At 42.2% G+C, this 23,336-nt stretch overlaps 1 protein-coding gene across 3 annotated transcripts in view; it reads left to right on the top strand.

Annotated features, from left to right (window-relative positions):
- NUDT12 (nudix hydrolase 12) overlaps window positions 1-23,064 on the top strand; it is a 49,526-nt gene extending 26,462 nt beyond the window's left edge. For all 3 annotated transcript variants that reach the window (XM_073547185.1, XM_073547193.1, XM_073547201.1), the window contains exons 5-7: window positions 15,109-15,222; window positions 19,296-19,495; window positions 22,870-23,064. In XM_073547185.1, the coding sequence (XP_073403286.1) occupies window positions 15,109-15,222; window positions 19,296-19,495; window positions 22,870-22,980 (425 nt within the window). In that variant the 3' untranslated portion in view covers window positions 22,981-23,064. The remainder of the gene's footprint in view (window positions 1-15,108; window positions 15,223-19,295; window positions 19,496-22,869) is intronic.
- Window positions 23,065-23,336: the final 272 nt, after the last annotated feature.

Below are 23,336 nucleotides of genomic sequence, written 5' to 3'. Positions count from 1 at the left end.
GTAACCCCATTTTGGAAATTAGACCCCCTAGGGAACTTATCTAGATGTGTGGTGAGCACTTTGAACCCCCAAGCGCTTCACAGAAGTTTATAAACGCAGAGCCGTGAAAATAAAAAGTTTTTTATTTCCACAAAAGTGATTTTTTTTAGACCCAATTTTTAGACCCCAAAAGTTGGTAAATAGTGGAAACCCCTCAATTCTTGCTCCATCCCTAACCCCAACACACCCCTAACTCTAATCCCAACCCTAACCCTAATCCCAGCCCTAATCCTAATTCTAACCCTAATCCTAGTTCGCCCTAACCCTAATTCTAGCCCTAACCCGAGCCCTAACCCTAGTCCAACCCTAACCCTAGCCCAACCCTAACCCTAATGGAAAACTGAAAAAAAAAATATTTTCTTTATTTCGTTATGTTGGCCTAACTAAGGGGGTGATAAACGGGGGGATTTTGTTATTTTGTTTATTTTGATCACGATGATAGTTTTATCATCGTGATCAAAATGAATGAATGGAATCTGCCGGCGGGCGCACTGCGCATGCGCCCGCCATTTTCTCCGGATCCAAGATGGCGGCGCCCCCCCGGAGGACCCCGGCGGGACGTGGGACCACCGGGAGGGGATCCTGGACCACGGAGAGGTACCGGGGGGGGGGATCGGGAACCCTAGTTCTCTCTCCTCTGATGTGTGATCACATCAGAAGAAAGAGAAATTTAATGCACAATCGCGGCTTTTTTTTGTTTGCGGTCGCCGTTATAGGGTTAATAACGGCGATCGCAAAAGCGGGGTCGGTAAAAACTGACCGATTCATGTTCTTTGGGGTCGGAGAAAATCCGACACTGGGGGGCGCTATTCACTTTCTCCACAGCGCCGTGAATTAGCGACACTGTGGTTTTAGTACAGTTAAATACCGCCGTTAAAAGGCGTATCGGCGGTCGCTAAGGGGTTAAAAACTGCACCCCTCAAAGTGTTCAAAACCACATTCAAGAACTTTATTTACCTTTCAGGTGCTTCACAGGAAATAAAGCATTGTGAAAGGAAAAAATGAAAATGTTACTTTTTCCCACAAAAATGTTACTTTAGCCCCAAATTTTGCATTTTCTCGAGAGCAACGGGAGAAAATGGACCACATAATTTGTTGTGCAATTTCGCCCAAGTACGACGATACCTTATATTTGATGGAAAACTACTGTTTGTGCGAATGGCACAGCTAAGAAGAGAAGGAGCGCCATTTGACTTTTGAAATGCAAAATTGGTTGGAATAAATAGCGGATACCGTCTTGCGTTTGCTGAGCCCTTGATGTGCGTAAACAGTGGAAGCTCCTCACAAGTGGCTACTGTTTGGAAACTACACCCCTCAAGGAATTTATGTAGATGTGTGGAGAGACCATTCAACTCATAGGTGCTTAAAAGAATTTTAATGTGATGGAAAACTACTGTTTGGGCATATGACAGGGGTCGGAATGGAAGAAGTGCCGTTTGACTTTTGGAATGCAAAATTGGCTGGAATAGATATCGGATGCCATGTCGCGTTCGCAAAGCCCTTGATGTGCCTACTGTAACTCCCTATAAGTGACCCTATTTTGGAAACTACACCTAATTTGCCTAGATGTGTGGTGAGCATCCTTCAATCTGCAGGTGCTTCACAGAATTTTATAACTTTAAGCCATGAAAATAAAAAATCACATTTTTGTCACAGAAATGTTGCTTTAGCCCCTTATTTTTCATTTTAACAGGGGTAGCAGGAGAAAATGGACCAAACAGTTTGTTGAGTAATTTCTCTTGAGTATCCTAATACCCCATATGTGGTGGAGAACCCCTCAAGGAATTTATCTAGAGGTGTGGTGAGCACTTTCAACTCACAGATGCTTCACAGAATTTTATATCGTTGAGCCGGGAAAATAAAAAAATCACATTTTTCCCACAAGTGACACCATTTAGGAAACTATACCTCTCGAGGACTCCATCTAGGGAAGCTGAGTAACATAATAACACTGAGCTGAGTAAATGAAAAATTACCATTTTTTCCACAAAAATGTTGGTTTAGCCCTAAGTTTGTAATTTTCGAAAGGGGTAATAGAAGAAATTGCGTAACAAATTGTACTTTCCACCTGAGTACCAATACTCCATAGGTGGTTAAAAACTTTTGAGACACAGTGGAAAGCTCAGAAGGGAAGGAGCATCATATTATAGTGCAGATTTTGCTGGAATGGTTTGAGGTTGCCATGTTCCATTGGTAGAACCACCCATAACTGACCCCATTTTACAAACTCTTGGACTGTTGACTCTTGGAGAACAAAGTTTCAAAGACCTGTTTGCGGACTCCGAATACAGAGTCCCTAAGTGCCAGAAGAGCAGAATACCCCATTTGGGAAATTACACCCCTTTGGGAATTTATGTACAGGTGTAGTGATGATTTTGACTCTTCCAGAAAACAAGCAACAATAGATGCTGCTGAGTAAAAGGTAAGTGTGGGCTACGTGCTCAGCTTAGAGTGCGGGATAAATGTGAGCAGAGCCTTAGGGCCCCGTCACACATAGCGACTCACCAGCGATCCCGACAATGATATGAACTTGTCAGGATCGCTGGTGTGTCGCTACATGATCGCTGGTGAGCTGCCAAACAGGCAGATCTCAGCAGCGATCAGGACAGCGACGACGAGCAGGCGCGTCGCTGTGTACCTGAGATACCAGCGCACTGGTGCAGGGAGCTGGTAACCAAGGTAAACATCCGGTTTCTAAGTGCCGTGCGGCAGTGGGCGCCTCTTGGGCGCTTCGGCACCAGTCTTTGGCGGAGCAGGTATGCAAGGCAACGACCTGGTCCAGCCTGCACACATTTTCTAAACATTACAATGTGCATACTCAGGCTTCGGCAGATGCGAGCCAGGGTAGAAGAGTTCTCCAAGCAGCAGTGGCACACCTTTAGTTAAGAGGTGTGTGTGGCTTGGATCGGTGAGTCAATCTCCCACCCAGGGACTGCTTTAGGACGTCCCACAGTACCTGAGACGAAGGAGAAATATGGATTTTTGTGAGTACTCACCGTAAAATCCTTTTCTCTGAGACGCTCATTGGGGGACACAGCACCCACCCTGTTAGCCAAGTTGGCTCTTGTTTATTTAATTAATATATTTTTTGTTGAGATTAGGGTGGGCCTTTTCCAGACAGATTGTATTCTGCATTAAGGCTGATTTGTTTTGTGTTCTCCTACTGCTGTTGCACTAAACTGAGTTCCGCCCGCAATCGGGGCGAGGGTGTATGCGGCGGAGGAGGAGCTAACCTTTTTTTGTTCACTTAGTGTCAGCCTTCAGGCGGCAGTAGCATACACCCACAGTACCTGTGTCCCCCAATGAGCGTCTCGGAGAAAAGGATTTTACGGTGAGTACTCACAAAAATCCATGTTTTTTTTAAATCACTTTGTATTCCGATTTTTGGGAGGCAGAATTAACAAAAGCCAGCAATTCAGAAATTGTTTTTTTTTCTTGTGTTTTTTTATGTCGTTCACCGTGTGGTAAAAGTGATAAAGCAGCTTTATTCTTTGGGTTAGTACAATTATAACAATACCAAATTTCTATAATTTTTTAATGTTATGCAGCAATCGACACAAGAAAAACTGTATTTTTGCATCACTGTATTCTGACGACTGTATGCCGACTTTTTTTGCAGGATTAGGTGACGTATTCAGTTATATTTACATTGGACTTTTTGATCGTGTTTTATTCCAATCTTTGGGGGGCAGTAAGAGGAAAAAGCATAGTTTTTTAGTCACTTTTTTGTTAAACTTTTTTTATGGTGTTCACTGAACGGGATAACTAATGTGACACTTTTATAGATCAGGTCATTACAGATGGCGCGATACCAAATGTGTGTACTTTTTTGGTTTATTCTTGTCTTTACATAAACATATGTGTTTACTAGTATAATGTTTTTTCCATGTTTATTTTTTTTTTATATATTTAAAAATTGCTATCTTTTTAAATTTTTTACTTTGTCCCTTTATGGGACTTCAACATTCATTTCTCTGATCACTGGTCTCATGCATTGGAATACATACATAACTGCAATGTATGAGACCTGTCAGCTTTACACTGGTAGATCCCCTTGTAGACCCTGTTGCTGGCTGGGACTTACAATCTTCTAAATGCTGCTATCGCTATTGATTACGTCACCTAGAAGATAACACAGGGTTAATGTCATCAGAACCTAAGCCAATCAGGTCCCAATGATGTCGCCAGTGCAGAGCTAGCGTTCTGCACCAGAATCCCAACGCTTATAGGTGTGTGGGGGTCCCGATCACTGCAAGACCGCCGATTGTAATCATACGTCGGTGGTCCAAAAAGCCCAGCAAGCGCCGACTTTTATTTACTGTCCGCAAGAAGTTAAATAGAAGAATGTACAGGAGTGCTTCATAATGAAGTACTGTATATGTTCTTGGATCAGATCCAAAAAGTCTCTCTAAACTAGAGAAAATGGTGCGTTTTGATCGTCTTTACATGTATTGAAAATAGAGTCTCTCATTTTGATGTAATAGACCCAGAGCTATGTAGCTGTCTCGGTGAAATCCTCACTGCACAGCTTGGCATGTAATACCAAGAATCTTGCTGAGCTTTAGTTGTGCAGTTAGAGCAGCTTCTAAGTATTTGTCAGGCAGTTGATTTTTTTATATTGAACGAAAGATGTCTATTACACCATGGGTATTTCTTAAAAATCTATATATATATAAAACTGAATGTATGTATGTGTGTATCACCAACCAATCACGAAGCATCTTTCATTTCACCAAAGCTATTCAAACGAAGCTGAGCTGTGATTGGTTGCTATGAGCAACAGTAATCCTTGCAACCAATCACTAAGCATCTCTCATTTCACCAGAGCTAGTTAAAAGAAGCTGAGCTGTGATTAGTTGCTATGAGCAAGTTTTCCCACTTGACAACACCTCAGCAGACACTGACATGGTGGGAGAAATCTAGCAACCCTGGGAACATAAGCTCCCAGCCATTGTCTGCCCCCCAAAAAGGAGCAGAGAGCACATGACAGAAATGAATCCCCCCTCCCGTGCCCATATAAACATCACACATCCTCCATCCTATAGGCACATCTTCCCTCTTAAAGGGATCTCCGATATGGAAGTCAGAGCAAATCCACCCAGCGCTTTGGTTTTGACCCCAGGCCTCTCTTAAAGGGATCCCCGGTATGGAAGTTAGGACCGTTCCACTCAGCTCTGTGGTTCTGACCCCAGGGTCTCTTAAAGGGATCATTGGTATGGAAGATAGGGAAAATCCACTCTGTGCTTTGGTACTGACCCCAGGCTCTCTTAAAGGGATCTCTTGCATGGAAGTTAGGGCAAATCCTCAGCGCTTTGATTCTGACCCCAGGGTTCTACTAAAGGGATCATTGGTATGTAAGTCAGGGCAAATCCACTCAGCGATCTGGTTCTGACCCAAGGCCCCTCTTAAAGGGATCATTGGTATGGAAGTGAGGGCAAATCCACTCTGCGCTTTGGTACTGACCCCAGGCCTCTCTTAAAGGGATCTCCGATATGGCAGTTAGGGTAAATCCCTCAGGGCTCTGATTCGCAACCCAGGCATCTATTAAAGGGATCATTGGTATGGAAGTCAGGGCAAATCCACTCAGCGCTCTGGTTCTGACGCCAGGCCTCTCTAAAGGGATCGCCGGTATGGAAGTTAGGCTGTTAACCCACTGAGTGCCACAATCTAGCATGATCGCAGCATTTAAAGGGGGAGGCAAAGGGTAGGGGGCTCCCTCTGCCTCAAGTCAGCGGGGCCCGACCTGTGCCATGATGACCCGGAGGTATAATGACAACCTCCAGGCAGGGCTGTGGAGTCGGAGTCGTGGAGTCGGAGTCGGAGTTGGTGCTCATTTTGGTGGAGTCGGAGTTGGAGTCGGTATAAAATGGACCGACTCCGACTCCTAAAATATATAATAAATTGGGTACAGTAATTCAATGCAGGATGTGCTGAATATTTTTTTATAGGAGTTTGGGAAAGTTATGAAATGTCCTATAAATGACTGTTCTATTCCTGATCTAAGGCTACATTCACACACAGCGTTTTTCCTGTGTTTTTTGAGGATACGTTTTTCAGCTGCAAAAGCTGATCATCTTTTTAAAAAACTGCATCACCTGAAAGGTTTTTGAGCTCATAGATAATGTTTTCAATAGCAAAAGCAGATTAGAAATCTGCTCTATCTATATATCCATTTATCCATATCTGTCTATCCATATCGTATCTGTACCAAAAAGAATGAAAACCGGGTAGTACACCAATATATATTCTGTTCTATCTAAATATCTTGATTATTGGATCATAAAAATGATTAAATGTCTGAGGTTCACATTGTACTACAATAAATTTTTCACTTAAATATAAGCAATATGTGTGGGAGTCGGAGTCGTGGAGTCGGAGTTGGAGTCGGAGTCGGTGTAAGGGAAATTGAGGAGTCGGAGTCGCAGGTTTGGCTTACCGACTCCACAGCCCTGCCTCCAGGTCATCCAGCTATTGAAAGGTGTCAGCAGCTTTCAGCATAGGTATAATGCACTACAATGCTGGAGCATTGTAATGTATTATACCTGAAAGTGAAAGTAAACAAGGTAAATTTTTTAAAAAAAAAAATTTTAAAAATCCCCTAAAAATACACATTTTTAAGTAAAAAAAAAAAATACAAATGTTTGGTATCGCTGCGTCCGTAAAAAGCCCATCTATAAAAGCGTCACCCTAGTTAACCCCTTCAGTGAACGCTGTAAAAAAAAAGTAGCACATTATACTTTTTCCAATCATGACACCGCTGAAAACGTCTTCTTGTCCCACAAAAAACGAGCCACCATACAGCTCCATCAGCAGAAAAATAAAAAAGTTATAGCTCGCAGAATAAAGTGATGCAAAAATAATTATTTTTTCTATAAAAGTTTTTATTGTGTAAAAAAACAACAAAACATAAAAAAAATATAAATGAGGTATCGTTGTAATCTCAGTCACCCGAAGAATAAAGCTGCCATACTAATTTTACCACACGCAGAACGGAGGGAAAAAAAACAATTCCTGAATTTTTTAGTTTTTGTTCATTCTGCCTCCACAAAAATCGGAATAGAAAGCGATCAAAAAACGTTATATGCCCGAAAATGGTACCAATAAAAACATCAGCTCGTCCCACAAAAAAAAAGCCCACACATGACTGTCGGCCGTAATATGGAAAAATTATAGCTCTCAAAATACAGCGATGCAAAAATTACAAAAAATTCTTCCAAAAAAATGCGTCTTTTAGGCTGTGGGCACAGGTAGCGTTTTAAAACGCTCACTAAAAACCGCACTCCTTCCCAGAAATTGCGCGTTTTTTTCCGCGCGATTTCACCGCGATTTTGCCGCGATTTTCGCGTGCGATATTCAAGCACTTTCCAAGCGATTTGAAGCATCGCTTGGAAAGTGATTGACAGGTTGGTCACACTCGTCAAACATAGTGTTTGACAAGTGTGACCAGGTTTTTACTATTGAGGCCGCCTATGCAGCATCAATAGTAAAAGATAGGATGTTAAAATGCTAAAAAAAAATAAAAAAATCGGGGTATATTTACCTTCCGGCGTCCCAATCAATCAATCAAATTTATTATCGCCAAGTACATATTACATATATACAAGGAATTCTTTGTGGCAAAGAGGCAACATAATATATAACAACAGATACAACAAGTAACATCTAACAAGACAGATACAGTATATAGTCTACACATGACGATTTAATTGTTGAACAGAGAGTGGATAGAAGCTGTTCATATGGCGGTTGGTGCTGCATTTGGGGACTCTGAAGCGACGTCCTGAAGGGAGTAGTTGGAATGAGGAGTGTCCCGGGTGAGAGGGATCGGATGAAATTTTCAATGCGTGGGATCGAATACTCTTATCATAAAGATCCTGGATTTTAGGCAGGGGGGAGCCTATAATTCTCTCTGCTGTTCTGAAAGTCCTTTGTAAGCGGAGTTTGTCATGCGCAGTGGCTCCCCCATACCAGACTATCAGAGAGGAACAAATCACAGATCTGATGACAGCATTAAAGAATAAGATCAGCAGATTCTTAGACAAACCATATCTTTTCAGCTGACGCAGGAAGAACATCCTCTGTTGTGCTTTTCTTATAACAGCATCCATTTTCCCCCATTTAAGATCATGAGAGATGATAACACCAAGGAATTTGGTCTCTGTGACCCTAAGAACCACTTCGTCATGGATGTAGATTGGAAGTATCTCATGTTGATCTTTCCTAAAATCCACAACCATCTCAGCAGTTTTTTTAGTGTTGAGTACAAGATTATTGGCTTTACACCAGTCACATATTCTTTCCACCTCACTCCGATACAAGTCTTCAGCATTTCCCCTGATGAGACCAATCAGTGTCATATCATCGGCAAATTTCAAGATTTTTACTGAGTCTGCTGAAGAGATGCAATCATTCGTATAGAGAGAAAACAGTAACGGGGACAAAACACACCCCTGAGGTGCCCCGATGTTTGTGACCAAGGTGTCCGAAGTGAATGGTCCAACTTTTACACTCTGTATCCTGGCTGTCAGGAAGTTATAAATCCACAAGCATAAGTTGAGAGGGACTCCAAGAGCTACCATTTTCTTATGAAGTAAATTCGGATCAATGGTATTGAACGCTGAGCTAAAGTCCATGAAAAGAATCCGGACATATGAGTGCCGTTCATCTGTATGATCCAAAATGTACTTCAGTGCCAGATTGACAGTGTCGTTTGCCGAACGATTCTCCTTATAGGCAAACTGAAGCGGGTCCCATAGCTTCTGCGTGAATTTTATCAGGTGGGACATCATAATTCTTTCATAGCTACAGATGTGAGTGCTACTGGTCTATAGTCGTTCAACTCAGAGGATTCCACTTTCTTGGGGACAGGGATAATTGTGGAATTTTTCCAACACTGAGGTACAACGCACTCTTTCAGCGACACATTGTATATATTTGTCAGTATAGGGGCAAGCTGGGTAGCACATACTTTCAGACACATTGGAGATACACCATCAGGGCCAGGTGCCTTTTTGACCTTAAGTCCCTTCAGGATGCGTATCACCTCTGCCTCGGAGATCACTACTTGGGTGTTGCACAATGAATGATCTTTATATGAACAGACTGAGGAGCTTAGAGATGAATAGCCACTGTGTGTAGAGCTTGCCTCAAATCTGCAGTAGAATTCATTTAACTCTGCTGCCAGACTTCTGCTGGGGTTCACTATAGTGGGGTGGCTTTTATAATTGGTGACCTCTCTTAATCCTCTCCATGCAGATCTAGTATCTTTTGATGAGAACCTTTCCTCCAGAATCTTTGCATACTCGTGTTTGGCTAACTTGATCTCTTTAGATAGCGAGTTCCTAAGTTTCTTGAATTCAGTAATATCGCCTGCTTTATAAGCCTCCTCTTTTCTCTTACGGATCAACCTGACTTTATTTGTAAACCACGGCTTGTTGTTTCCCCGAAAGTGGACAGATTTGGATGGAATAAACGTGTCTTCACAAAAACGGATATATGAGGACACTGCATCAACCCATTCATCCAGACCCGAGCATGTTTCCTGGAATACCTCCCAGTCCGTGCATTCAAAGCATGCTTGCAGTTGCAATTTTGCCTCCTCAGACCATGTCTTCTTTGTATAAACTGTAGGTTTGGATGTTTTCAACCTTTGCCTGTAGGCTGGAATTAAATGAATTAGACAATGATCTGAAAAGCCCACTGCTGCTCTCCTCACTGCCCTGTAGGCCCCTTTTAAGACAGTATAGCAGTGATCAAGCGTATTGTTCTCTCTCGTGAAGCAGTTTATATGTTGAGTAAATTTGGGGAGATCCAGGTTGAGTTTTCCTTTGTTAAAGTCCCCCATTACGATCACAAATGCTTCAGGAGATCCTTTCTCCCATTCTGATATTTTGCAAGCTAATTCACCAATAGCAGCTTTAACAGATGCTTGAGGGGGAATATATACTGCAACCAGAACCATAGATGAAAACTCTCTTGGAGCGTAAAATGGTCTACAATTGAGTGCAAGGTACTCTAGATCTGGAGAGCAACCTTTTCCCAGTATGTTAACATCACAGCACCAGCTAGTGTTGATGTAGAGACATACCCCACCCCCCCTTTGTTTACCTGAAGCTACACAATCACGGTCAGCTCTGTAGATAACAAAACCAGGTAGATCCAGACTACAATCAGGGATGGTGTCATTCAACCAGGTCTCAGTAAAACAAAGAGCAGCTGAATTGGCCATATCAGATCTCATGTTACAAAGTAAGTTCAGTTCCTCCATTTTGTTAGATAAGGAACGGACATTAGCCAAGTGGAGTGAAGGAAGAGCTGTTCTGAACCCTCTCCTCCGAAGGCGTGCCAGGACTCCTCCTCTCCTACCTCTCTTGCAGTACACCTCCACAGGTTTCACAGAAGTAATGGATTTTATGTACTCAATTGTTGAATTAGCAATCATGCTCCAAGAAGGGGAGTCCATGAGAAATTGCGGATGATTCCAGAATAATAAATCGTCCCTTGAAATCATAAGAGTAGGTTTACAGAGTGCAGTGGCCATGACTACACTCAGCTTGTAGCTATAAAGACTGAACAGTCACAGCTTAGCAGAGTTAAATGTACAACTTTCCATAAAGGGTGCTCCCAGCACTGCTGGGGGGGAGGGCATGGGTGCAACAAGACAGGGACATCAGGGGACACGCCAACAGTCAGTCCAAACCTGCCCAGCTCACCCTTTCAGCTCCACCTGGATCACAAGATCTCCAGAACATCTCCAGCACCGCACACTCCACCAGCTTTCCTATCCCGGGATCATCTGCATGCTGGAAATGGGTACAAGGCAGGTAGCCAGCAGCTTCACTCTCTCCCAGCTGAAACCAGGCACGGAGCTCCACGAGGACAGAAAGACACCGGTCCCAGCTGGTCGCAGTCTCCACACTACTCCCAGCTCTGCCAAATCCTGTAGCCCTACAGCTCCATGTGGACCACAAGATCTCCAGAACAACTCCAGCACCGCACACTCCACCAGGTTTCCTATCCTGGGATCATCTGCATGCTGGAAATGGGTACAAGGCAGGCAGACAGCAGCTTCACTCTCTCCCAGCTGAATCCAGGCACGGAGCTCCACGAGGACAGAAAGACACCGGTCCCAGCTGATCGCAGTCTCCACACTACTCCCAGCTCTGCCGAATCCTGTAGCTACGCAATGGTGAGTGAACCAAAGGGAGAATTAACAATTAAACGGGGTAAAAAACTAAAAAACTCAGGAGCCTCATGCCAGAGCAGCCATCTCTCGGCGCTCCTCCTCCTCATTATTATTCTCTCTCCAGAATAATTATTCTCTCTCCAGTGAAGAGAACATTCTACTCTCATCATGCTTTTCTCTCATTTTCTCTCATTCTCATTATCTCATTCTCTCATGCTTCTCTCATTTGCTTTTCGTCCCGCGCTGCATTCCCGGGCCTCAGCGTTCCCAGTAATGCCTTGCGAGACCTGTGATGACGTAGTCTCGCGTTACTATAGCAATCTCGCGAGACCACGTCATTACAGGGCCTTGCCGCAAGGCATTACTGGGAACGCTTAGGCCGGGAATGCAGCGCGTGACGCCGGAAGGTAAATATACCCCGATTTTTTATTTTTTATTCTTTTTTTTACAGGGGTATGGTACCCAGGGCCTGGAGGACAGTCTCCTCTCCTCCACACCGTGGGAACCAACCGCACATGGGACGCTTAACTTCCCGCATGGTGGGCATAGCCACATGCGGGAAGTAAGCGATTCTCATGCATTCCTATGGGTGCGGAATCGCGGCAATTCTTTGCGATTCCGCACCAAAGAATGAGCATGCTGCGATTTTTTCCGCGATGCGATTCCGCCGCGGAAAAAAGCGCAGCATTAGCACAGCATGTGCGGAATGCCATAGGAATGCATGGGGTGCGTTCTGTACACGATTTTTAAGCGTTTTCGCGCCGAAAATCGCGGCAAAAACGCTTAAAAATCGCATCGTGTGCACATAGCCTTAGTGTGTGACAGAAGCTTAACACGAAAAAAGGATATAAATCTCGTATCGCTGTAATCATACCGACTCGAGGAATGAAGTCACCATATCACTAATACCGCACGAGGAACAGCATAAAAAATAAAATCGCAGTAAGGCGATCACATTGGTTTACCCCCACATATGGGGTATCCGCATACTCAAGACAAATTGCACAACAACTTTTGGGGTCCAATTTCTCCTGTTACCCTTGTGAAAATAAAAATTTGGGGAAAAATATGATTTTTTTATTTTCACGGCTCTACGTTATAAACTTCTGTGAAGCACTTGGGAGTTCAAACTGCTCACCACACATCTAGATAAGCTCCTTGGTGGGTCTAGTTTCCAAACTGGAGTCACTTGTGGGGGTTTCCACTGTTTAGGCACATCAGGGGTTCTGCAAACGCAACATGACGCCCGCAGACCATTCCATCAAAGTCGGCATTCCAAAACGGCGCTCCTTCCCTTCTGAGCTCTGCCATGCGCCCAAACAGTGGTTCGACCCCACATATGGGGTATCAGCATACTCAGGACAAATTGCACAACAACATTTGGGGTTCTATTTCTCCTGTTACCCTTGTGAAAATAAAAATTTGGGGGCAAAATGATAATTTTATTGGGAAAAAATATGATTTTATTTTCATGGCTGTACGTTATAAACTTCTGTGAAGCACTTGGGGGTTCAAAGTGCTCACCACACACTTAGATAAGCTCCTTGGGGTGTCTAGTTTCCAAAATGGTGTCACTTGTGGGGGGTTTACACTGTTTAGGCACATCAGTCTCTTCAGATGTGAAATGGCATCCAATCTCAATTCCAGCCAATTTTGCATTGAAAAAGTCAAACGGCGCTCCTTCCCTTCTGAGCTATGCCATGCACCCACACAGTAGTGTACTTCCACATATGGGGTATCAGCGTACTGAGGACAAATTGCACAACAACTTTTCGGGTCCTTTTACCCTTGGGAAAATAAAAATTGGGGATGAAAAGATCATTTTTGTGGAAAAAATATGATTTTTTAATTTTACGGCTCTGTTATAAACTTCTGTGAAGCCCTTGAGGTTCAGAGCTGTCACCACACATGTAGATAAGTTTGTTGGGGGATCTAGTTTCCGAAATGGGGTCACTTGTGGGGGGTTTCCACTGTTTAAGCAAATCAGGGGCTCTCCAAACGCGACATGGTGTCCGATCTCCATTCCAGCCAAAAAAGTCAAATGGCGCTGCTTCCCTTCCGAGCTCTGCCATGCACCCAAATAGTGGTTTACCCCCGCATATGAGGTTTCAGCATACTCAGAACAAATGGCACAATAACTTTTGGGGTCCTGTTACCCTTGGGAAAATAAAAATTGGGGATGAAAAGATTATTTTTGTGGAAAAAATATGATTTTTTTAATTATACGGCTCTCTGTTATAACCTGTGAAGCCCTTGGGGGTTCAAAGTGCTCACCACACATTTAGATAAGCTCCTTGGGGTCTAGTTTCCAAAATGGGGTCACCTATGTGGGGTTTTCACTGTTTAGGTACATCAGGGCCTCTCCAAACACGACATGGCGTCCGCTCTCGATTCCAGCTAATTTGACATCCAAAATCTCAAATCATGCTCCTTCCCTTCTGACCACTGCCGTGCGCCTAAAGATTGGTCTTCCTCCACACATGGGGTATCGGTGTACTCAGGAGAATTTGCACAAGAAATATTGTGATTCATTTTCTCCTGAAACCCTTGACAAAATTTAAAAAAATTGTGTCCAAAGAAAAATTTTGGGAAAAAAAACTTAAATGTTAATTTTTTCCTTCCACATTGCTTCAATTCTTGTGAAGTACCTAAAGGGTTAATAAACTTCTTGAATGTGGTTTTTAACACCTTAAGGGGTGCAGTTTTTAGAATGGTGTCACTTTTGGGTATTTTCTGTCATATTGACCCCTCAAAGCAACTTCAAATATGAGGTGGTCCCTAAAAAAATGGTTTTGTAAATTTTGTTGTAAAAATGAGAAATCGCTAGTTAACTTTTAATCCTTATAACTTCCTAACAAAAAAAAAATTTGATTCCAAAATTGTGCTGATGTAAAGTAGACATGTTGGAAATGTTATTCATTAACTATTTTTTTGTGACATATCCCTCTGATTTAAGGGCATAAAAATTAAAAGTTTGAAAATTGCAAAATTTTCGCCACATTTACTTTTTTTCACTCAAGTTATAGCGAAGAAATTTTACCACTAACATGAAGTACAATATGTCACGAAAAAACGGTGTCCGAATCAGTTGGATCTGTTGAAGCTTTCCTGAGTTATAAGCAGATAAACTGACAGTGGTCTGATTTCAAAATTAAGGCCTGGTCATTAACCTACAAAATGGCTTGGTCGTTAAGGGGTTAAGAGAATTGTTGAGGTCCAGTACCCGGAACCCCCACACATCACTTGACATGAGCTCCAGTGGCGGCCTGATGGTTACCAGCTCTGTTCAATATGTAGTGGCTACTACGGTGAATTACAGATATTCTGCTATTCAAGTGAATTGGTGATGGTCCGATAGTCTGGACACCCATAGATCAGCTGTCATCGGCTCCAGCAGCAGCCAGATGTAAATAATGGATGGACACCGCTGAACAGCACATCTCTGTTCACTGTGTGATGGATGCTGTGCAGAATTGCAGATCAGCTCCTATTTTTAGCAGTTTAATTTTCTCTTAAATTGAATCAGATCTGCAGTTCTCTTCAGTGGCTGCTACGCATTGAACAGCTGTGCTGTGCAGCTTCATCCATTGTTTACATCCAGGTTGCAGCCTGAGCTGATTGCAGCTGATCGGTAGGGTTCTCAGGTATTGGACCTCCAGCCATCTGATATTGTTAGAGATAGCTTATCAATATCATATGCCCGGACAGCCCCTTTGATATCAGAACATTATATATAGACAAGTATTATAAACTGTAGGTGTTCTATACTGTGTTCTTAGGAGGGCAAAAGGTGAACAGCACAGGTAAATAATAAAGCAGATGTTATTGCAGTAAGTAAATAGAACATAAACTCTCTGTTGCTTTTTCAACTTTTCCACATCCAGATCCTGTGGTGATAATGCTCATTGTTCACCCTGATGGAAACCTCTGTCTTCTGGGGAGAAAGAAGATATTTCCTCCGGGTATGTTCTCATGTTTAGCAGGATTCATTGAACCAGGTAAATATATCATGTACATGGTAATGTTATGTATAGTTACATATATATACACACATGGAAACCGTTTTGGCAGCATCATTTTACTCCCACACAGAAAAACATACTGATATCTAGGGAGTCAAGCAAATTAGACCATGAGCCCCACTAGGGAGAGGAACAGATGTCACTGCACTCCATGCAACTTCAGAAAATATTCTGTTATCGTTTTTTTTGCATCCTATATTTAACTGTACATGATCAACAAAGCACTTAAAACGTCTGCATGTGACTTTGCCAAGATGTCTCTGAATGTCCTTCTGGAGTCTGAAGCTTTATGGAGATAATGCCACTACAGAAGATGGAGCCAATCTCAGAGAAAGCCATTCTCTACATAGAGAAGTCAGAGATGGTTTCTTGTCTCAGACCTATTTATCGTTGTATAGATAGCGCTTAATGAATGCTGTGCATACAGTTCAAGAAGCAGTCATAACACTTCCCGATCCTGCAATCACATGATCGGCAGCTTCTAGGCAAGTAGCTGCTGAGTGCATGTTATGAGGTTGCAGTGCTTCTGTAACTGGAGCCAACATGTCAGCCCAAGTAACAGGGTAAATCAGTAATGTAAAAAAAATAATATTAAAGTGTTCTTGACCTGTCCTCGAAATGTTCTTCTATTACTTTATAAAGAACACTTAATTGTAAAAAAATAAAGAGAAAATAAAGAAACCAAAACTGTATAAACTCTAAATTAATACAGTTGTAATGAAAAATGAAAAGGGGACACAATTGCAATAAAATATTTTTCTTTAATTAAAAAAAAATGTTAAAAGCAGGCCCTTTTTTTTTTTTTACATCTTTCCTTATTATTCCCAAAAAAATTACAAATAAACATGGCTTCAAAGTAAAGCCCCATCTCTCACATAATGAAAAAACATTGCACAAACGATTAACCAAATGAGAAATAACTTTATAGCTTTTAAACCCCAGATATGGAAAGACTCACAAAATTATGACTGGTCATGAACAGGAGAAAATGCACCAGTAAGCCATGTAGAGAAATGTTAACAAATACTGTGACCAGATAAACCATTTTATGATCTCAAGCCTAAGAGATTCCTAAATCACATTAAGCAAGTGGATGCAATTAACAGGATTCCATTATTCACAATAGTGGACTAACACAGCTATTCCGTCCTCAGCTAAATGCACAGGGTTCATATAGCTTATACGGGTAGCTAAACCGCTATAACGGGGGTCCAATAAGAAGACTGTAGGTTGAATCTGTGTTTATTGAACGCGATGGTATATAGTTGCACGGTGAAACTACAAATAAGACATACAATGCAATGAATCAGTATGGATACATAAAAATACATATATACATATACAGACTACCTGCGCTAACAGGGGAGCTGACTAAGGAGGGTGATCTAGGACAGGATTAGATGAAATAGGGTGATTACGTACCGACGATGCTGACACGAGGGGAGGTGGAGAAATGAGATGTCCACATGAAGCAGGCTTGGCAGAAAAGGCCGACTGGACAGAGAAAAGGGGAAGTCTTAGACCATGATGCCTTGCAACTTACCCAGGGTGCATTGGGAATTGGAGGGAAATCAAGAATGAAAATGAAACTAAGTGACAGAATAACACTGCAGTTATATCTTTTGGCCACTAGATGGAGCTAAGGGAACAATAAACATAAACTGTATGGCAAACTGAGCATTATAACTGAATTTATGTAATGGAAATAAACAGTTAAGAGTCATTATTCGTGTCGGAGACAGAACAACAGCAGTTAGGCGAATCCAGACCTCCTTCCATCCATTTCTATGGGAGATTAAAAAATTTCTTAAATTGATTTAAAAATTAGGACCCATATGCATCAGACATTTATAACATATCTTATAGATATCCTATAGATATGTTATAAATGTCCCAGAGGATGCCACCAGCTTATACCCACTTTAATCCCTATAACTATGTCCGTTTAGCATCTTGTTAGTTGTATTAGGATTTTCTGTATTGATGACTGTTTTACGTCAGAGCTGCAGAATTATGGTTCATTTGTAAGAATGGTGATTAATTTTCCGCCTTGAAGAAAGACCTCCTACAATCATTCACATATTTGTATGTACATTTTTCCGGAGGATCTCAGAACTGCAGATATTTTTTAGGACATCCTGTTCGTGACCAATTGGCAATGCAGTCTGCCTCCTTTCATCTGGAAGTAGCTGATTACAGAGAACAATAGCACGATATAATAACCTTCAGGTTTTCTGTCACTTTGACTACATTGCTCCAGGCTGTGACTAATATGTTGCCATACTACCCAGCTCTCTTAAAATATCACTTTTATTAAATATGCTTGCTTAATTTTAACTAATTACCGTATATACTCGTGTATAAGCCGAGATTTTCAGTCCATTTTTTTGGGCTGAAAGTCCCCCTCTCGGCTTATACACGAGTCATATACCTAGGGGTCAGCGGGGGATGGGGGACGGGGGTGCTGCTGGCTGAAGAGGCACTGACAGAGGACAGGCAGACAGTGGTGAGCAGCGATGGACCCCGGACAGGTGAATATCTCAGGTGCCGGGTCCTGAGCAGGACAGGGGAGTATGGCATTTTTTTGCAGCAGCATATGGGGCATATTCTATGGAGTAGCATATGGGGTAATATTCTATGGAGCAGCATATGGGGATATATTCTATGGAGCAGCATATGGGGGCGTATTCTATGGAGCAGCATATGGGGCATGTTCTATAGGGCAGCATATGGGGGCATATTCTATGGAGCAGCATATGGGGGCATATTCCATGGAGCAGCATATGGGGGCATATTCTATGGAGCAGCATATGGGGGCATAATCTATGGAGCAGCATATGGGGCATATTCTATGGAGCAGCATATGGGGGCATATTCCATGGGGCAGCATATGGGGGCATATTCTATGGGGCAGCATATGGGGGCATATTCTATGGAGCAGCATATGGGGGCATATTCTATGGAGCAGCATATGGGGGCATATTCTATGGAGCAGCATATGGGGGCATATTCCATGGAGCAGCATAGGGGGGCATAATCTCTGGAGCAGCATATGGGGGCATATTCTATGGGGCAGCATATGGGGGCATATTCCATGGAGCAGCATATGGGGGCATATTCCATGGGGCATTTTCTATGTGGCAGCATATGGGGGCATATTCTATGGGGCAGCATATTGGGGCATAGACTATGGGGCAGCATATGGGGGCATAGTCTATGGGGCAGCATATGGGGGAATATTCTATGGGGCATTTTATGGGGGCATAATCTATGGAGCATTTTATGGGGGCATAATCTATGGAGCATCTTATGGGGGCATAATCTATGGAGCATCTTATGGGGCCATAACCTTTATGGAGCATTATATGGGGCATATAATTCTATGGAGCATCTTATGGGGCCATTATTAACCTTTGTGCAGCATTATATGGGGTGTATTTTGTATGGAGCATTATATGGGGCTCCTGATTCAATATGGATATTCAAAAACATTTAACCTACTGATGTCTCAATTATTTTAATTTTCATGGTATCTATTTTTATTTTTGAAATTTACCAGTAGCTGCTGCATTTTCCACCCTAGGCTTATACACGAATCAATAAGTTTTCCCAGTTTTTTGTGGCAAAATTAGGGGGTGGGTTGGCATATAGACGGGTCGGCTTATACACGAGCATATACAGTAATTCTACTGTGTCAGCAGGTGTAGTGCTGTTGTTTCTATGTGAATTTGGTTAATGGATTGTCCCTTATACATACTAAGAAATAATTGCGTTATTATTGTGGCCTAATAGGACATATTCGTTTGGCCTGTCTTTTTATTGAAGTATATCAAAGTTTACATTGGGGTCACATCACACAAAGTTTGAGGTTGTTTATGTATAGTTTTATTTTCACCTGTAGATATTATTTAGGGTTGAATTTTATTCAGAATATTTAATAAAAGTTCTATTTTAAAAGAGAAAAATATTTTCTGTGAATTTCCTAAGTGATGCTTTCTGATCTGTGAGTTTTCCACACTACTTACCTTGTCATTTCCTCTCTTCCAAAGGAGAAACGATAGAAGACGCTGTCCGTAGAGAAGTGAAGGAGGAGAGTGGCGTTAATGTTGGCCATGTTCAGTATTTTTCATGCCAGCCATGGCCAATGCCCTCCTCCCTTATGATCGGCTGCTTAGGTGTTGCAATATCTACAGAAATTACAGTTGACAAGACTGAAATAGAAGATGCTCGTTGGTTCACTAGAGAACAGGTAAAGTTCAATTTCATTTCCTTCTTGTATTGATTGTTTTTTGATTACTCTGGTTTTGTAAAACATATCGCAGCGTTTCTGAGGCACAGGGGGCAATGTTTAGATTCTAGGACTTTACTGTAATGATAAAATGTATAAATATAAAAGAAGGCCGTTTCCATCAGGATCTGTTCATTCTTATGCAAGCTCCTGAGACTTGATGGAGTGTAAAACAATCCTTTTTATTTTATTTGTGAGCTGAAATATTAGAGCCGGGCTGCAAAGCCGCAGATGTTATAGTGGTTAGATGAAAGCCTTGCTTTAGGCAATGTCTTGTTCATATGGGGACTTCTTCCAAGCGTGCTATTGTGCAGCTTTGTATCCCAATTTAGGGATTCTCTCAATGATTACATAAATTATTAAATAAGCACTTCACTTAAACATAAAGTATTAGATTATGGGTCTCAATATATTCCACATTTCTTCTGTGCCAATCCCCAGTGTATAATGTACACCAGTTATGTTCTCTCTCGGTACAGAGTTACTATAGAAAACTTATATAAGGTCCATATAGACTCCACAATAATCGTGAATGGGAGCTCTTAAGAATGCTCATTTCAAGATAATCGTGAAAATCGCTCGTTCACGAATGGCAGCACAAAGCATGTTCACTCTCGGCAGTGCAATTTCATATGTAAACAGGACTCGGCACTGCTGAGAACAATGGCGGCTTGTGTGCACTGAACAATCCATTACATATTGTACAGCCGTTTCAGCCGGCTATTATACGACCGCCAACCAGTAAGCATGCTATCGGTGGTCCTTTCTTTGACACTGCACATCGCACCTTTAGGGAGTTCACAAGATCATAAATTACACATTATACAAATGTGGGAAGTGCAAATTGTTCTATGATACCAATTATACTCTTAAAGAGGACCTGTCACCAGACCAAAAATGGCTTTGGCTTGTTTTCTACAGTATCTTATTCCCGCTGCTTCCCTGGGTATTCAGGGTTTTTTTTATTTTGAAAACAGTTCCAGTCATATGGATCTTTTAATTTAGCACTAAATGTTATGGTCTTTACCAAAGGGGCATGACTCATAGGATTCTCTGGGGCGCGCATGTCTTTCACCTCACCTGCTCTCTATTAGTAGCTATGAGCAACATCCCCCTTGGAAAAGGCACTAAATAAATAGGCTCTCTGGAGCTGTATAGCAGAATTAAAAAACAACAACCAGAATACTCAGGGAGCAGCGAAAATAAAAGTAAAATCTGGCCAATTTTGATGTTGTCGTCTTTAAAGAGCTATTTCAATCTCATTAAGTAATGGCACATCATTAGGATATCCTATGACTTTGTGATCACTGGGAATCCACTCTTTTGGAGCCACTGATTCACCTGAGTGGGCCTTAGTTAAAAAACCTATGAAGAGGCCATAACACCGATTTGTGTGGTGGCTCATCGAAAGTCTTTCGGTCTGTAAACTACTAATCTCACCACTCCAAAGTGTTACAAACAAAGGCGGTCACCACAGAAGAGACCAGGCACTCAGCCGAGCGCTTCTGCCCCCTTTTTTCTGCAATCGTTGGAGATCTTAAATTAGTTGATTTTCTCTTGTGAGTGCATATTTCCTCACAGACTGATGAGCTCTGCTATCCATAAAATGGCTGCTGGTAGAGGAGCATGTGATCATATCTGTCCATCCTTCTCCTTCTATAGAAAATCAGCTTTCCCATGTTACGTGGTTTACAGTTGGAGGGCTCTGATGGACAGGTCTGATCACACGCGCCTTCACCAGCAGCCATTTTATGGACAGAAGTGCTGATCAGTTTGTGAGAAAAGCTGCACTACTAGAGGAAGTGGACAGCCGATAAGTTCTATGAAATGATTCTTTGCTATGGGCAATTTTTATTTCTTAGAAGGATCTATTAGAAATAAGTTCATTAGATTGTGTTCCTTTGCTGGGACCCTCAGTGATCAGCTGTAATCTGTAGGAAAACCTATTAGCAAGTGTTTTGCTTCTTCACTGTGCCACAAGAGGAACTAAATATTACACAGTGCCTAATCCAAACAATGGGATGTATGTTTCATACAAGACAGATTCTGAAGACTGAATGATCCTACTTCTTAGGCCATGTGCACACGTTGCGGATTGTGCTGCGGCTTTTTCCGCGTGGATTTGGCAAAATCTGCAGGTAAATCCGCAGGTCAAAAGACCTGCGTTTTATCTGCGGATTAGCCTGCAGTTTGACACCTGCTGCGGATCCGCAGGGCCAAATCCGCTGCGGATCCGCAGCAGAATCCGCTGCGGATCCGCAGCAGAATCCGCAGCGTGTGCAACATACCCTTACAGCTCTCTACTCTGGCGAAAAGACGAGTATCCTAAAAAGGGGACCCCCTTTTTAAATACAGAATTCTTTAGAGGGGACATTCAATACAGGAAAAAAAACCTTAAGTGCCCACGTAGCGATTCTCATGCAGAACAAACCTGAGCAGAATCGCACACCCTGCTCCCAGGAAAACGCATGCGGTTTTTGACAAGCGTTTGTCAAGCGTTTATACATGTGTTTTCCCATGCGTTTTTGCCCATATAATTGATGGTATGCGGAATCGCTGGCGATTCCGCAAAATTAATGAACATGCTGCGTTTTTTACCGCTAAGCGATTCCGCAACGGTAAAAAATGCACCATTGGCACAACATGTGCATTTTCTGTTAACCGCGTGTTTAAAAACGCCGCGGAAACGCTTAAAAAACGCTACGTGGGCACACAGCCTTAAGGCATGAATGCTCTTAAAATTAAAAACAGAGGCATGCTGACCTACCAGCAGCCCTATGAATCAAGTGCAGGCTGCTCTGGAGGTCTATACGAGCTGTGGAAGTGATGCCTAGATGCCTCCTCATCCATTCAGAGGTCACAGGAGCGCTGAATCCAGTGATTAGCTTCAGTGGGGTAGGTGGCTAACAGAGCACGTCATTGGATGCTTCTTTGATCTCATGCTCTTCTACTCACCTGCCCACTGCAGCCAATCACCGGCTCCAGCAGTACTGTGATTTTAAAGGAGCAGGCATCGCTTCTGAAGCTGGTGCAGATTTCCAGAGTGGTCTCAGATGCATCCACAGGGCTGCTTGTAGGTGAATATGCCACTGCTTTTAATGTTAAGAGCATCCACGCCTTAATTTTTTTTCTGTATTGTTCAACGCCATTAATATTAACTGGCCAACCCCCGTTTATTGCCAGGCTTGTCAGGGATTCTTTGGAAAAACTTTTTTTTTTACAATTGCCACTGTTTTCCAATAATAGTGCTCTAAAGTGCTCCTTGACATCTAAACTAAGGCATATTACAAATCTGTGGAAACATTTATAACTTTTTCTCTTTTTCTTTCATGTAGGTTGTAGAAGCTTTAATTAAAGGAAACCAGCAATTCCTAGTAGTGCCGCCAAGACATTCCATCGCTCACCAGTTAATGAAGTACTGGATTGGAATGAATGCCAACCTGTAATGTCCTGAAAAAAGGGGCATCTTATTTCAAAGAAATTACAATGTAATGATAACGCATGTCAATTTATAAAGCTGAAGAAAAGTAGTTTCTGATTTTATCTAAATGAGGTGTGTAAGATTAAGAACAATAGACCAACAGTAGCCAGTTTACCCTTCCTGCAGTGTTCATAGTTCACTCGGGGTTCAGGACCTCATTATTTCCAGATGCCAACAGATCAAAGTTTCAAGTAGATGATCCTACTCTGTGTGATAAAATCTTCTTGTTTTATTTCGCATCATTAAAATACAGGGCAGTAACAGTTGAGATAAAACGTCAACGTGTTTCAAATGCGCTCAGGCATCCTTATTGATGATGCG

The sequence above is a fragment of the Dendrobates tinctorius genome, unplaced genomic scaffold (assembly GCF_039654945.1).
Source record: "Dendrobates tinctorius isolate UK_male_01 unplaced genomic scaffold, ASM3965494v1 ptg000003l, whole genome shotgun sequence".
NCBI classification, from domain to species: Eukaryota; Metazoa; Chordata; class Amphibia; order Anura; family Dendrobatidae; genus Dendrobates; species Dendrobates tinctorius.
The sequence above is the reverse complement of the archived record's forward strand: the minus strand, read 5'-3'. Positions and strand labels throughout refer to the sequence as shown.